Source organism: Podarcis filfolensis (assembly GCF_964270895.1).
Source record: "Podarcis filfolensis genome assembly, chromosome: 3".
NCBI lineage: Eukaryota > Metazoa > Chordata > Lepidosauria > Squamata > Lacertidae > Podarcis > Podarcis filfolensis.
This window is the reverse complement of record NC_139606.1, coordinates 59,562,793-59,579,510: the sequence shown is the minus strand read 5'-3', so window position 1 is coordinate 59,579,510 and position 16,718 is coordinate 59,562,793. Positions and strand designations below refer to the sequence as shown.

The 16,718-nt window shown below is 40.4% G+C and overlaps 1 protein-coding gene and 1 long non-coding RNA gene across 2 annotated transcripts in view; both read right to left on the bottom strand.

The window, feature by feature from the left end:
* Positions 1–16,718, bottom strand: part of LOC310760040 — a 592,410-nt gene that overhangs the window by 301,557 nt on the left and 274,135 nt on the right. The gene's annotated exons all lie outside the window — the stretch shown is intronic.
* The window catches only part of ENPP1 (ectonucleotide pyrophosphatase/phosphodiesterase 1), a 43,058-nt gene that overhangs the window by 4,854 nt on the left and 21,486 nt on the right, over positions 1–16,718 (bottom strand). Inside the window, exons 7-18 of the mRNA XM_083607645.1 lie at positions 14,271–14,350; positions 12,523–12,642; positions 11,109–11,218; positions 10,186–10,251; positions 8,259–8,331; positions 7,524–7,632; positions 6,514–6,645; positions 5,185–5,216; positions 4,775–4,902; positions 4,106–4,175; positions 2,538–2,625; positions 991–1,166 (exon numbers count right to left, since the gene is read on the bottom strand). Of these exons, the coding sequence (XP_083463771.1) occupies positions 991–1,166; positions 2,538–2,625; positions 4,106–4,175; positions 4,775–4,902; positions 5,185–5,216; positions 6,514–6,645; positions 7,524–7,632; positions 8,259–8,331; positions 10,186–10,251; positions 11,109–11,218; positions 12,523–12,642; positions 14,271–14,350 (1,184 nt within the window). The remainder of the gene's footprint in view (positions 1–990; positions 1,167–2,537; positions 2,626–4,105; positions 4,176–4,774; positions 4,903–5,184; positions 5,217–6,513; positions 6,646–7,523; positions 7,633–8,258; positions 8,332–10,185; positions 10,252–11,108; positions 11,219–12,522; positions 12,643–14,270; positions 14,351–16,718) is intronic.

The following is a 16,718-nucleotide window of genomic DNA, read 5'->3' as shown; positions in this document are numbered from 1 at the left end:
AGCTGTGGAGCAGGGTTAGGTCTCTAACCCACTCATCAAAGGACCAATCTGATGACCAAGACAGGAACAATTGAATTCACATCATCATCATCTGGGTGGAGATATTTCCCTTTGAAGGAGGAGGCTCATGGTCTGAGAATTCTCCTTGTTCCAGCATTGTTGTTAGGAGTGGTCTCAGTAGAAAGCTGTTTTTCCAGCTCTGTCTGGTTTGCCAGCCATGGCCATTCCTGAAAAGGGACAGTCTAGCCTCTATGACTCATGCACTGACAACCTTGGGATTGGATTACTGTAATAAGCTGTATGTGGGGCTTGCTTTGAACATGGTTCAGAAGCTACAGCTAGTGCAAAATGTGGCAGCTAGTCAGCTGACTGGTTCAGGTCCTTGGAATCCTATTGCACTGATCTTGTGAGAGTTGCAATGGTTCCCAATTTGCTTGCTATCAAGCAAAATTCAAGGCACTAGTAATGACTTATAAAGTTCTAAAACATGCTAAGATCAGGTTCTCCTAGCTGTTCCTCATCCCAGTGACATCTGTTATGCAGCATTGAGGGACAGTCCTATTACTCTTACTGCCATCACGGTGTGTCCTTTCCCTTGAATTATGACTGGCACCAACACTGATAAGTTTCCAGTGTTAACCGAAAACCACCTATTCCATCCAGCCTTTACAGGGGTGACCATCTGGCCAGATATTGATTATTCTTGTTATTGCTGCCCTTGCTGTGATTTTATCTGCTCCTTTTATTTTTGGGTTATGATTGTATTGGTTGATAACCCTCCCTGGTATCACATTATTATAAAGACTGGGTTAGAAATATAGATATTTAAAGGGTTTTTTTAAAAAAAATATTTATTACAAACCATAGAAATCCCTCATTGACATCAATGAATGCCAAGTGATGTTGACACAGCTTATGCAGGATTCCATGGTTTTAGCCAGGAGTGCCATCAATTGCTACATATATTTTTTTGGTCTCATGAATACTTACTGAAAAATCACATGGGCAGCCACGGTTATCTGCAGAGGTTCTCTGTTGTGTGGGAGGGCATGTTGAAGGAAGGCTTTCTTCCTTGGGATGTCTCGGCATATAACTGGCCTTCTTTAAAAGGTGGTTGAGGCTTCCATGGGTTCCATTGTTGGGAGCCGGTGTCAAGCCAAGTAGATCTACAGTTGTTCAGAAAACAATGGCAAAGATGTTCAAAGGTGCACTTCTGCACTGCAGTCCACTTGCAACTATGATCATGAAAATGCTATGTCTTTAGAATTTCTGACATTTTTTAATTATATCTATGCTGGTGGTCAACTGAAAGGCCCACTGGAAGCAGATCATAAGCATAAAAGTATAAGACAGTAAAATAAAGTAATCACACGCCACAGGTGGGTTTCCTGGGAGACAGAATTCCAGAGCCTGGGTACTACCACTGAGAAGGACCTCAGACATTATTGAGATGTGAAGTTGTGCTTCCTCTAAAGATATCAGTGAGTAGGCAGACTCATATGGGAATAAGCAAATCTTTAAATACAGTATATTATAGTCTGCTCACTACCCAAGAAACACTGCCTGTCATATGTATAGAAGACAGCTTGGGATCTTCCGCCTTCTATAAGGCACACTTGCACACTGGCCAACCCCAACCCTGATTCAAGCCTACAGGAATAGTCTACAACTGCAAGAATTTCTCTCTCATTTCCTTCACAGGGCAATAGCTTCACTGTTGACAGAGGTTCTAGAGGTGAAGCAAAAGCTTGGGCCCTTTGCAGGCTGTGATGCTGCTGCTAATACACGATAGGCTAAAATTCATTCCCTAATAAAGAGCAGTCTAATGCAGCCTCAAACTGACAGGGATTTCACAAGTGTGAATAGTATTTACAAATAGTTTTCTCCCAAAGAGAAGTCTGTGCACAGGGACAACCATTTCAATAAATGCACACTGAGAAAATGATAGCACTATTGATGCTAAGGGGAAACAAGCTATTAATCTGGATCAAGTCATCAAGGGCCATGCAAGAGAGCTTTAATATACAGCTCCCATGAATCTGTATGTTGAGACTGCATTTCATCACTTGCAAAGTTTCAAAATGTAAGACAACAAAACATGTCTTTATGGTGAAGCTGAAGGCTTATTTGGCTTCTTCTCTATGTCCATAGACCCATGAATCTTGGCACGTCCCTCAAATATCCACATACACACACAAACCTCATATCTAGTTAAACACTTATTTAAGTGTGGGGTAGTTTGCAATGGGTAGAGAGAGCTCCAAGAAAGGGAAAAGAGTAAGATATGGGAATCCTGAGAAGATGATACACGTATAGAAAGAGAGTACATAGGAAGAGGACAAGAAGGGGCTAAAAAAAATGTAGGGTTGTTGTTGTTAGATTGAAAATTGACGTGGACAGGAGACAGCAGAGTCCAGCAGTTTCCCACGATAAGAAATGTATCCATAATGTGCATGTAAAACTCCAGTCCAATAAAAAACTATTTTTCCAAAAGCTTTGTGAGGTGGGGGTGGGGGGAAGCAGCCACTTTACCATACCACACATTAAATTGTAGATCTCAATGTTTTCGAAGGGATCAACTTCAGTTTGAATCTTGAATCCAGGTCCAAACCCAATAAACAGAGCCTAGAATAAAACAGAAATTATGTTTTCTATGTATGAAATGAACACCTCCCTTTCTCTCTCTCTCTCTCTCTCTCTCTCTCTCTCTCTCTCTCTCTCTCCGTGTGTAACACACACTCATTTGGAACATCCATTTAGGATGTAGTCCTTTTCTCATTTATCTGAGAATAGGCATGATTAATTCTATTTCTACTACTTCTATAAGGTTGCACTGTTAGTGTTTAACTAATAATTGCTAAATTGATCTGAATACAAATGCAGGCTAAGCTCATCTGAAATGATTCTCTGTTAAAGTTATTTCAGGGGAAATCAAAATGACCTTTCAACAGACTCCTCTACTTTAGACTGCGTGTATGAGGAATATATAGTTGGTTCACATATATTTTTCAGAACTGTCTCCAGCAGAAGTAAACAGTGACTAATTATGCCCCTGTGTCTATGTAGCCCTTAAATTTATCTAAACATGTAAGACTGAGATAGCCCTTTTTAACAGCATACAGGAAACCCAGCTTTAAAAACAAAACAAAAAACCAAGTTTGATCTAACATTATCTGTCAGGAGGCTTACATTGTTGCAAATGTTCCAGTTGAGGTTCTTTTTTACTTTCTTTGAACAAATACAATATGTATTTCCTTGCAAATGTTATTGAAGTCATGACATAAATGCTATAATCTACCTTTATTCAGACTACAGCTGCATCCATCAAGACAAACAAAAGCAAATAACAGACTGCTACATTCAAGGCGAGTGAGTTTCTTATCTCTTGTGGCAATTTTTTTTGAACAGCTGTTATTTGTGCAGCCACTGCTGTTTGCTATAAAGAACATTAGCATGCCATGCTTCTCGGTAACAACAGATGTTCCTACAGTAAAGATCTTAAACTACTACTTGTGCCCTCCAAAGACCATTCTTTTGAATTCTCATGCAAGTTGCACATTTAATAAAACCAAGATCTAGCTGTAAGACTGCTCCAGTCACCAGAAAAATCTAGCAGACAAGAGCTGATACAAGGATGATACCTGTGCCATGCATTTGGACTACATACTCTGCAGATGTACAGAAGAATAAATGTTGGGTTACCCAGTCTCATCCCACCCCATCACACTCAGAACAGGACAGAATCTGCAATTTAAAGTAAGATAAATACCATATCTCTGGCATTTTATAAACGTATGGGTTCTTGATCCAAATATCAAAAGTGAGATAATTTAAAATGCTGGCTGTCAAGACAACCTGAATTTGGAACAGTCCCATGAAAGCAATACAGATATATAGATGAGCTCACAGGAGCCTCCCAGCCCCATATTACAGGTAACTGGAATAAGCCTAAGTAGGCAGGACACAAGTCTAGATGGCAAGGAGGGTCAGTGGTCAGGAATGAGTGAGAAACATAGAGGGAGCATGATAGAGATCCCAGCATCAAAGACTACCCCAGGATCATTAAAAGCCTTGGAAGCGCACAGAGGGGAGAGATCCTATTTACCTGCATATTTGCAAATGCATTGTCTGACCCATGGAATCCACCAGTGCAATACTTGAGCTCAGAGGGCATCCTACAAAACACAGACATGAATAGATAACTGGCAATACCTGCCAACCGGCATTACAGAAAAAGCTTGACTAGCGCAACCACTGACCCTCAAACCTTCCTTTTTCAGTTTGTTCCTCTTCCTACTATTCAAAGCACCATTTGCTGAGACTATGTAATGCTAATTTCATTGGCATACCCAAGGGCGGCGGGGGGAGGAGGCTGTCCTCCCATCAAGTAAATAAAGAAAAATACTTAACTGAGGTTTTGCCACCGTCCCACCCCCCTAAATCCTAGCTACACCCATGGATGCTTCTCAAATCTCTTCATTAGCTTCTTTTCCCTTTCCATATCCAGGGCTAACTCCTTGTCCTGCTCCTTAAAATTCTTCTAACCAGCAAAGCTCAGCCTCAAAATCCAACAAACTAGCAGAAGGGAAAACTCAAGAAAGGTTACAAATATATAATTTGATCCCACTTAATAGAAATAAGCAACAAAACTCAGAAACATACAATTTGTACTACGGTGCTGGAATGAAAGAATGCTTCCATGCACAAATAGAGTTCATGGGCCCTGTAAAAAAATTAAATTTTCATAGCGAGGAATGAAAGAGTGGCCACTTACCGAGCAAGCTGCCATTGCTTGTCCATATAAAAATGCACTGGCTCAATCCGGTCATTCTTGGCATAATGAAATCGCTTGGGGAGCAGTTGCTTCAGGTATGCCTTGAAAGGTTGATTTGGAACCAAGCACTGAAAATGTTGAAATTAAAAACACATATTTAACCCCGTTACGCTTGCAAATTTTAAGTGTTCCCAAATGGAAACACTTGAATAACTCAAACAGGAAACCTATTCAAATGCTTCTATAGAAAACTTTCAGGTCCCCTTCTCTCTCTCTCTCTGTCTCTCTCTCTCTCTCACCCCATCATGGGAGCCACTTCCCTTGATTTGGTGTCATACCCATAAGGGTAAGCCTGATAAAGAACGTAGCTATAATTTTACAACTGGGCAGAGAGTAATGACTATACTTACTGTAAGGTTTCTTACAATGCCTTCGTAATCAACTGGAAGAGTTAGATGAAATAATTAGTTACCTAAAGGTCAAAAGAAAAATGAAAATAAAGGATGTCCTAATAAGTCATGGTGATTTAAAAACTGCAAAATACTTCATATTCCCTAGCAAGCATTCATGGCTCTCTCTTTTTTGCCATAGCCTTATCCACACCAAAAGTAACTCTTTACCATACAGCATAACACAAGGGTGTCAAAAACCAATGTGGACAGTCCCATGCTGGCATCAGGCAGACTTGGCTGGAAAGCTCTCCAATTGTTCATTTAACACACAACTTACTTGAGTAATGTGAGATTTCTCTGAGTGCTCAGTACATTAGTTAAACATAGAGAAGTGTCTAAATAAATAAAAACAAGCAGCAACTGTCATCTTTCTGGAACCTACTTGAGTTTTGTGTTCTTTGAAAAATCATGCCCTTGGTATGAAACAGTTCAATTGCTTTAAAATGTGCCAGCTCTGTATTTTCCCCCAAAAGAAATCAATTGCATTTATTCACTTCTGCGAAAGAAAGTTAAGAGACTGTGGACTAAAAATGCATCATGGAATTGTAGATTTCGAAAAGGCCACAAGTGCCATCTACTCCAACTCCCTGCAATGCAGGAATCTTTTGCTCAAGGTGGGGCTCGAACACGTGATCCTGAGATTAAGAGTCACGTGCTCTACCAAAGTATGATTACATGTGGCATCTTATTGTATTGTATTATATTGATAGGATACTGGGGTTGTGCCTCAAGATAGTCAGTGGTTGCATTTGTATATAACCCTGGCCATCAGCTGCATGAAGAAGATGCCTGCAAAAACTAGAGTTCTTTTTTTACCTCCCCATATCCAACCAGCTTAAGTGTTCCAAAACACTTAAGTTATGCCTTTCAAGTGATTAAATCACTGACGAGTTGTCACAGAGAAGAGCTCCAGTGCAATGATGCATTGTTCTATAATTTTTGCTGCAATCTTTACCTCATTGACCTGGGAATAAGCCCCACTGAATTCAGCAGGACTTACTTCTGTGTATATATATGTTTAGGATTGCACTCTAGATGTTTATAAGTTGTTTCAGATGCAGGTAATGAACACAATAATTCATTTATTCATTCACTTTCCATTTTAACCTGCTCTTTGGTCAAACAAAGGTCAACCATTCCCAGGACTGAAGCAGGAGAGAAGCTTGACATGGTTATTTTGTTATGGACCTCTTGTAGTACAGGCTCGTTCCAATATTTATTTTGCTGTACTTTGAAAGTTGCAACACACACAAATAAGTAGTATAAATTAGTCTAGTAGTTACATACAAGAGTAATACTCATCTGGAACTTTTTGGGGTCTCAAGCGAGCTGCAGGTCCAGGTACTACAAACAAGTCTTGAACACTATCCAAGTATGTATTTAGGTATGCTGATTTGCTGCAGCTTGCTGCCTCCATTCCTTCAAAGAAAGAAAGACTATTTTTAAGAATAGCTCACTGAGACAACATAGCAAGCAAAATTACTAGAAAGACATGAACAACAAATGAATGGCACAGCCTTGTACATGTCTACTCAAAAGCAAGCCTCACCAATGGAACTTACCCCCATATAAGTGTGTATAGGATCGCAACCTTAGTAGTATAAGTAGACTTTTACATTTCAATAACAGAGCAATCCAAACTACAGGAAATGGTGTAACTTCTGTCGGGTTGTTAGGTCTAATGAAAGAGCTGAAGGAGGTTTGGGATCAGGGTCATGCTGCTATTTCTCCCTCCTGCTCCAGCCACTCCCCTGGATCATCCCCTTTTTTTTGGCAGTGTGGGGGTTGGTGGGTTATGCTCACTTAACTTATGCTGTTCATCTGAGCCAGGGTGGAGAATTTATACTGGCATAGCCACAACTCAGTTGGGACAACCCAAGAGCTGCTGGATCCAATCTCCCCACCCCAGCAGGTTGTTTTGATTGTACCATAAGTGTTGTAAATTGTTGCCTATGTTTTTGTTTCTCCACCTCAATCCTAAACATGGAAGTAAGTCACTGTGACTTAAACTGGATTTACTTCCATTTATTCTGGACCCTTCTGAGGTACTGATATGAGATATTACAAATAATGAAGAGTATGAACCAAATCAAGTTAGAGAAAATATGCATTCATTCACACATAAAATTTATAGGCTGCATTGTAACCACAGTTCTCTGGGTAGCTCAACACAAAATTACAGTAAAACAAAATATAACCAATAAAACACCAGAATATTGAAAAATATCCTTATTATTTGTTTGTTTGTTTTTAAAAGAAGTGTTCAAACAAGACCTGCATAATTTAAATAAGTTTACCATGATCAGAAAGCAGAATAATGTTAATGCAGTTATGGAGGTTAATCTGCTTAAGTCCATCCATCAGTAGCCCAACTATGCTGTCTACTCTCTGTAATGCAAGAATGACCTGCAGAAAAGAAACAAAAAAGGAGAGGCAAAACCAATGATAACTTAACATGTAAATAAATGTTAACGGTGATTAATATTTTCAATATTTCAACAAGTTACTCACATAGAAAAAACTTTTATCTCTAGGCCTGCAGCCTGACATACATACACACAAACAAATGGAAATCTAGACTGGTATTTTGGAAAGCATCACAAATATAGTTAGAAGAAAGATGTGTCTTATTTTTTATATTTCATGACTTAAATTAAGAGGTTGTCAGTTACATGTAATACACCATGGCCAGGTTAATGCATAATGCTAAGCCAAACCATGGTTTACAGCACAATTCTAACCATGTCTTCTCAGAAGTACGTTCGTTGAATTCAATGGGGCTTATTCCCAGGTAAGAGGGGTGCAGATTGCAGGCTTAGTCTGGGGTAGCACAGCAGCAGCAGGACCAGAGAAATTCACACTATGCCATGGTTTAGCTGAGCATTAGGTGTGAACTTGGAAGTGCTGTTATTAAAATGCTGCTTATGTACATGTAAGCTTCCAACAAATCTCTTTTTTTAAAAAATCACATCCCTGAGCAATTACAGAACTTAACATTAAAACCAAAAGTAAAATAATATGAAGTTACTTACTTCACTGCTAACTGGTCCATATCTGTGGCCTGAGGAATCTGGTTCTTCTAAATACAGAGTGTAAAGGTGTGGTCTATATCAAACAGCACCAACATTTTAATATTTTACATATAAATTCAGCGAGAAGCGTGGAAATATTTCGATTCAATATTATTTATGAGAAATAAGTGTGCACCAAGAACAAGAAAGGGTCTTGCAACACCATTACAGAATAGCTGAATATCCTAGCTTACATATATTAGAGAACAGGTGTGCCACACCAGCTAAGAGAACAGAATGAGTTATGAATCAAGAAATCTCCAGTTTGAATCTCGCCTCTGCTATAAACTCATTAGGTGGCCTTAGGCAAGCCATTCTCCCTCATCCTTAGTCATGCCTCCCCAGATGAGAGATATGAAGAATAACAAGGACTGAGAATGCACTCCTAATCCTGCTACTGTCTGGCAGGTTTAATGGAGTAGTGGGGGCCCCAGCACATTCACATTCACATCCTTGCTAAGCATGGAAGGTGAAAAGGGGAAGAGAAATTGCTCCAGCAGTTGGGAGATGGTACATTGATCAGCCCTGGATCAGGGGCAATGCCATCACACAATGGCAACAGGGCTGGCTTGGAATCAAAACAAATCCTCAGCTGGCTCAACCCCTCCCTAGAGTTCTCTGCTGGTTGCCATTGCCAGGAAACTCACTAGAAGCACTTCCTGCTGATCTTGTATTTGGCAGGCAGAAAGGGGAACTCTGCTCACAGGTGGCACACAGGGCTGGGCAGAGGGACATGTAATCCAACCCCAGCCCAGTGCAAATGGGGGTTAGATTACTCTGCCACTTAAGCGGGTTAAGATTGTAACTAGATAATGCATGAAAAGTACTTGAAAACCCTTCAAAATGCATGAGAAGTACTTTGGAACCCTTGAAAGTGCTACACAAATGATGATAAATAATAATAATGTGGCATATGCGCTGGCATGAAAGCTTTTTTCTCCACGAAAGCCTGTGCTGCAATAAATATATAGGGCTTCATGGTGCCACAAGACCTTTCATCGCTTTTTCTGCAACAGCTTAAAATAACTATGGCTCTGGAAACTGTTTGTTGCTCACTGAAGCAAAAACAACAAAACCTGTGGTTCAATGCAGCCCAACCCCATAAGCAATGAGTGGGCTGAACTCCCAAGCAGATGTGCATATGGTGGCAGCCTAAGACCACAATCCATGCAAAGTCAAGCACACATGAATCCTGCTGATTTCAATGGGAAAGTGAAATGTGTACTCAAGTATCTGCCACTGAAAATTAAAGGGGATTAAGTGCTGATCATGCTGTAACAAATGTACTTTGCTGCAAGACCCTATTTTTTCACATGTACCTTCTTCAGATGCTGCATCAGTACAGTCTTACTATGGAAGCTCATGCCACAAGTAATGTGTTACACTTTAATGTACCGCCACACTGTATATTGCTACCACAGCTACACATCTGGAGTTAGAAACTGAATACATATCTTACAGAGAGATGGAAACAGGCGTAACTCGGTGGTCTTGCTAAAATGCACAGCATTATGCAGTGATAGATGTCCCCAAGATCCCACAAGCAGAATTCTGCCCAATGGATGCTTCTGCTGGTAGATGAAGGAGTGGATTCCATCATTTGTCCTTCTACTGTGCTTCCCCTTGGCCTTGGAAATCCACTCCAGAGGACCAGGGGAACCCTCCAAAACAGTGAGGGAGGTGGCAAGAAGGATGGTGGAGAAAAAAGGGAAGCAGCAAAAATTTCTTCCTTCCCACTTCTGCCAGCAGGAGTCTCCACAGGGTCAAATATTGTTCTGTTTGTGGAAGAGCCCAGTCTGGATCCAAGGCAAATAGCATTCAAGTTAATCATTGTCCTGGTTTGCTAACAGTCCTAAGCACAAGTATAGCTTTGAAATGTCATGCTTACCTTTCCTCTTCTGGTAACTGTAGCCATTTAAGAAAAGTCATTACTCTTTCTCCATATGGCACTGACCTAAATAATAAAACAAAACAAAACAAAACAAAAAGACTTCAGCTCCAAAACATGGTGACCAGGTATTACCCATTAAATCTGTACAGGTGGATTCTGTTGTCCTCAGACCATTTTTTAATGTTTGTGTATCTGCACTGAAGTACCTGCTTTATTTATTAGTATTTAAAGGTAAAGGTAAAGGTACCCCTGACTGTTAGGTCCAGTCGCAGACGACTTTGGGGTAGTGGCGCTCTTCTCGCTCTATAGGCCAAGGGAGCAGACGTTTGTCCGCAGACAGCTTCCAGGTCATGTGGCCAGCATGACTAAGCCACTTCTGGTAAAACCAGAGCAGTGCACGGAAACGCCATTTACCTTCCCGCCGGAGCGGTACCTATTTATCTACTTGCACTTTGATGTGCTTTCAAACTGCTAGGTTGGCAGGAGCTGGGAGTGAACAACGGGAGCTCAAACCGCCGACCTTCTAATCAGCAAGCCCTAGGCTCTGTGGTTTAGACCACAGTGCCACCTGCGTCCCTTTGTATTTGCTTTGTATTAATTCATTTGGTCTGGGATTCATTGGTGGGGATGATGAAGAGAGGAGGTGAAGATGGCTGAGTTGCAGTTCTAAAGAAAAAGATGGGTAGAGGCCAAGCGAAAGGCCATTTCTGTGGAAGATAGACATGGATGAGACATAAATCAAGGACGGATTGGATGAGCCTGCCTTGTTAAAGCAAAAGAAAAACAAATGACTATTTGATGAATTGAGGAATATGTTCTTCCTATTGTGATATTGGTAGAAGAAATAAGATGTGCTGTTTCAAAACTTTTTTAAAATTCTGGGTTTTTTGTATTTGTTGTTCGTCAACTTAGAGACTCACCCATTGTATACTTTATAGATGTCTGGAAAACTTCCATTAATGGCGACATCTGAACCAGGCCAAAAGAACGTGGCAGATTTTAGTCCTTGATACATAGCTGTCAACCAGATCTGTATGAAAGGATAGACAATTGCTATTCATTAAGTCTTTCTAATGATGAATTTCGTGAACTTTATTTCAAAGCTATTTATAGTAACATGGAGAGATACGTTTTACCAGGTCAGGTCAGGTCAGTGACCCATGTGGCTCAGTGTTATCTACTTTTACTTGCAGTGAGTTCAGATGTTCAAAGGTCTCCTGCTCCCTCAAAGCCCTCTGCACTGTTTCTCCCTTGCCGTCCTGTATACTTAAAACTGCCTCCTGGAATGCCTGTGTGATGCCGCCTCTCTTACTTCCTCTAAATCATTCCCCAAAGACCAACCTTTTCTATGAATGTTGGCTCAACTCTCTAGTTTCTATGCTCTTCTCTAATGGAGCCACACATTTCCTGCTTAAAACACAGCTAAGTTGTTCTTTCTCTCAAATCAGATCAATTGATGTGTGGGTGTCGGGGAACTATATAAAAAAAGTCTGTTATAATAAACAACAGGATAGAGATGGGGTGGTATTCAAATAAGTTAGACTCAGAGTAGACACACTGAAATTAATAGACCTAATGGATTGCAGCTAACCTCCTTTCTACACCACTTGCCAAAGCAGCAGTGGGAATGGACTGACCGCAGAATAAACAGGACTGTGTACACAGCCTCTAACTAAGCTTAAGCATGTGAAACTGAAACAGCTGCACCAATGAGGAATCAATAAACTTCTAGTCTTTACCTTCAAACCCTCCATGGCCTTGGTCTCTTATACCTTTACTGACATATCCTCTCCTTTTGACGGTCAGTTATCCAGTTCCATCACCTGTTCCCTGAAATGATTCTGCCCTTACTGCTTTGCTGTCTGTCTGGAACTGCTTCACAAGGCACCTTTATGCAAACACCTTGCTTAATTTCCTTCAAACCCACCTTCAACCACAGTTCCAAAGATTAATTGTAATTAATACAAACATGTGTAATTGAAATAACTGGATAGTTCAATCCTGACTTCAGTTCCCTCCCCCCATCTCTTTTGTCTGTTTCTCTTGCCCTGAATTTCAGACTGTAAGCTCTTTGGGGGCAGGGACCTGTCCTCTTGTGCTCTGAAAAGTGCAATGCACACTGATGACGCTATATAAATATAGCTATAGTATAAATACATATTCAGTTAGAATAGGTTCCTTTTTTTAAAAAAAAGATAAATAAAAGCAAAAGATACTTACATTTTCAATTCTTTCATGGGTTGTTAGCATATATTATATAATATATTGGCATATATCTTTTGGCAGGAAGGGCAGGATATGAAATAAGTAAAATATAATATAATTAGCACTTACTGGCTGTCCTTGGTACCACTGTGGATTAAACTTCTCTACATTTCTGAGAGTGAAGATAGCATTTGTCTTTGGGTCGTACATTTTATTATCCACTAGACCATGGGATTCTGGGTATAAGCCCTGAAAAAATAAGATTAATTCATTGCATATGTATCAACATTGCTTCTGCTTCCAACCATCTGAGGACAAGGGACTGTATTTGAGCAATAACACTTGCAGGTCCAACCAACTTGACATATTGCTTATCTTTACCAATCTCTCCCTATAATGTACAGCCCCACCAGAGTTTAGGGTGCTTGTAGGGCATACTCTCCATTCACATAGGACATCAGATTAGTAGGACACACCTCTTAACGAGTGTGGGAAGATTAACAAAGAGGCAGTGTTAATTTGAAAGGCAAGAGAGACAGAACAAGAAAGAGGGTAAAGAAAGGTTGGGATGGGAATGGTATTTCAGTTAGCATCATGGACTCAAGGGGTGGGGAGAAGATATGTAAAGGGATGGACTGCTTTCATATTTTTAAGTCACTGAGTTTTTGGCAAACAAAAGGTTAAAATATACTTTAAAAAAACTAGCCAAAAGATATCACATTACACACATGTAAAATGTTAGAAACATATATGTTCTGCTTCACCAGATTTTGTCTAAGGGCTCCTCCAGCAAACCTCTTTATTGAGGTTCATCCCGATTTGCTTGCATGAAGCTTAGTTGGTGGCTAGCTTTGTCCAGTCCTGATTGAGCATTTGAGCTGTTTTGTTTACGGGCAGTTATATGGAAATGAATATTCATCCTGCATTCCTCCTAATTTGGTTGGCAGGGGGTTTACACACCTTCCTGTTAATCGTTTATGCACCCCATCACTTTCCAAACCACAAAATCTGTGGTTGTTTTTAAGTGGATTCATTGCACTAGAATTACAGGGTACTTTAATCCACTTTAATTGTGCAAATATAAAGCTCTGGTATGTGACTGAATCTCTTCCACAAAGTACTGACAGTAACAAGGCACCCTAAATGGTTATGAGTCTCTAAAGGGTAGTCAAAATGGTGATTCCAAGATGTTGTTAAGACTCCAATTCCCTGCTACCCCTGCTCTCAACATGCAGATGTTCAGGCTTGGGATTTATAGTCTTACTTAGGGGTAATTGCTAGTATCCAGGTGATAAAAAGATGATAACAAGGCTTAATTTGCTTTTTTCAGGACACTGATCTAATGTTTTACTTAAGAAATTGCATTGACTGAGGAATCTGAATTTGAGGAAAGCGGTCACCAAGCACTTCCTGAGACTGTGAGAATGGCTAGTTATTAGCAAAAGGATAACGAGATTCATTAATTACCCCTTTTAGTCTCTGTCAGCTATCATGCACAAAGCAACATGAAAGCTCTGCCTTAGGCAAGCAACTAATTTCTTCCTCCTCCGCCCCTGCCCACCTCTCTGAACTGGTCTGCCTCCGTGGTATTAGCATCTAGGCATTTCACAGGTACACATTTGCATTATGCATTTTCTGCAGTTATCCTTCTGTTTCCCACAAGAATCCTTACACTATTAACAAGCAATGGAACTTGAGAGCCAAAATTCTCTTAAAACATGCTGACTGCAATATTGTACAATTTTGCATAACTACAGCTCTCTTACTAATGATATGAACTGAAAATGAAATAGAATGAAATCCATTTTCTTCCTCCATAGGGTGTGTGTGTGTGTGTGTGTGTGTGTGTGTGTGTAGGAATCCCAAGATGCTCTTACCGTGACAATGCTGTAATGATTGGGAAATGTTTTTGATGGATACACTGGTCTCATGCCATGAGCGTATGTTCCACATTTTCCTTTTGTAGGAAGCAAAATAAAATTAGAATTGTCTAACAATGCCACATTGACAGATAATATATTTTTTCATACAAATACTTTACAAAGTGCTATAAGAATATGACAAAATTGTCAATTGCACCAAAGGTCATTTCCCCAGCTGCATTTATGGATTGGTAGCTGGCTGGAGCACAACTGGCTTGCAGTGACAGCGAGTGGCAACTATATTCACATAAACTGTCTGGGGGAGCCATGGGGAGTTCCTCCCAGACAACTACTACCGTATAGCAATTTGTTGCTGTATAGCAAATCGCTACCACATAGCAATATGAATGCGTCAACTGACCCCCAATAAACATAAAGAGAGTAAACATAATATAGGAACTTTTGACACTAACAGTTTTCCACTTTAGAGTCCTGCCTCTTGTGGTTTTCAGTTTATGACCACCCTACATTGCTGGATCAATAAACTAAATCTTTAGAAATCTACAGAGACAGTCTTTGGTTTCTAGTGCTAACTTAAAAATAATCTCCAGAACTTATACTACCATAAACACATTCTAAAGAATGCCCTTCTCATCTCATTTCTTAAAGTAACATGCCATTCATTACCACTCTGAAATGGGTAATCGTGGTCAAACAAATGGTACCTTGATAGGAGTCCTTCTGGCTTTTATTAGGCCCCATGACCTTATTCCTTCACCTCGTCCTCTTTTCACACTATGGGCTTTTCTGGTTAAGGAGCAGTAGTGGATGGCAGAGCAGGGTGATGGCACTTGCCTGACCTTCCAGCAGAGGTAAGCGCTGCTACCCTACCACCCACTACTATTAAGCAGGATGAGAAAGCATTAGGTAAGACCTGAAAGAAGTCCAGCTGACCCTCCTAGGCAAATCCACAAGGTCATTCCTTACTGTATATTCAAATAAATCAGATTTTCAGAAACTAGAGATGCAAACATTTTGCTTCTTTAATTCAACTCACGGAAAATATTTGGTAATCATCTCAAAATTAAAGTATCCAACATCCCCTCTGTCTCAGAATGATAGGAGGCTACAGGCTCAAAGGTTCAGAACAGGGTGGCCAGCATGATGTTATTGGACTCCCAACTCCCATCAGCCTTAGGCAGCATAGTCCATGGTTAGGGATGACAGGAGTCTGGAGGGCACCACACTGACTACTTTTGCTTTAGAGTTTTTAGACCAATGCTACGTCATGTCACCTTCCAAATGAACTTAGCCTGTGTTTATGTGACAGCTATAGCTAATAAACATAGCAAAAGAAAGTTGTTCTAGAAACTGGTTTGTGTGCATGTGTTTGTACCTGTTCCCTGTTCTGATTAGCAAGCTAATTCAACATAAATGCTTACATTATTGTAAAATTAGAAATACTGTGCTGTTGCCAAAACATGTCCACTAAGCACTTGTCTCTCACTCTCTTTACAAATTTTTATATATCTAAACATTTAAACAAAGAACTGCCACGGAATTACTATGTTGCTAAGTTACAGGCTAATTCTGCCCCCTGAATTTTTATATAGTCAATCAATGCTCCATTGTTTTCTTAGTATGCTGCATACCACAGCATAGACTTTGCTCTTGCAGTGCTACACACCAATATGCATAATGGATTTGATCTAGAGATATGCAAGCACAAGTATAATGATGTGATGGAGCTTTCACGCACAATGGCGCTTTCCATCTCCCCACTGCAACTCTCTATAACACACACACACACACACACACACACACACAAACACCGCAAAACAAAAACACCCACTGCTCCTGATGAAATAGGACACAGGCACTAAAGCAGGGTGGACAGAAAGAGGGGAACAGGAAGAGAAGTCAACAGGAACAATTTAGGTGAGCAGAACTGCCTTCTGTTTACATACAGGACTTTCTGGACTAAAATCATAGGCTTTACCTATAACAGCTTTAAAACAGGCTTGTTTGGTTCACTTCAATCTGGCAGAAGCCCCCGCTGAAGGTCAGGGATGGCAGTGGTTTCCCCCAATTCCTCTTCCCCTCTTGCTACCTCCTTTGTATTCTGGAGATTCCCAGCCACCCTTCTGGAGCAGATTTACAGGAGGTACAGGGGGCTAGAGGGAAAAGCAGGGGTTGTCTTGTCTCCCCCCCCCCAACTCTCCCAGCTTGAAATTCAAATAAATAAACCATGTGTTGGGCATATGTTGTGTGAGTTGCTGCTTTCTTTTTTTTAAAAAAAAATCAAGTCAACTGAAATTCTTGCTGACTATATTCTATTTTTAACATTCTTCTGCCCTCATCCCCAATACTAACTCCTTAAGAGTCCAAGAGTCTTGTCTCGCCAAATTTTTCCATGTTTTGAACTGTGGTCACTTTCAAAATGATCGCAGTCCAGCCACAGTA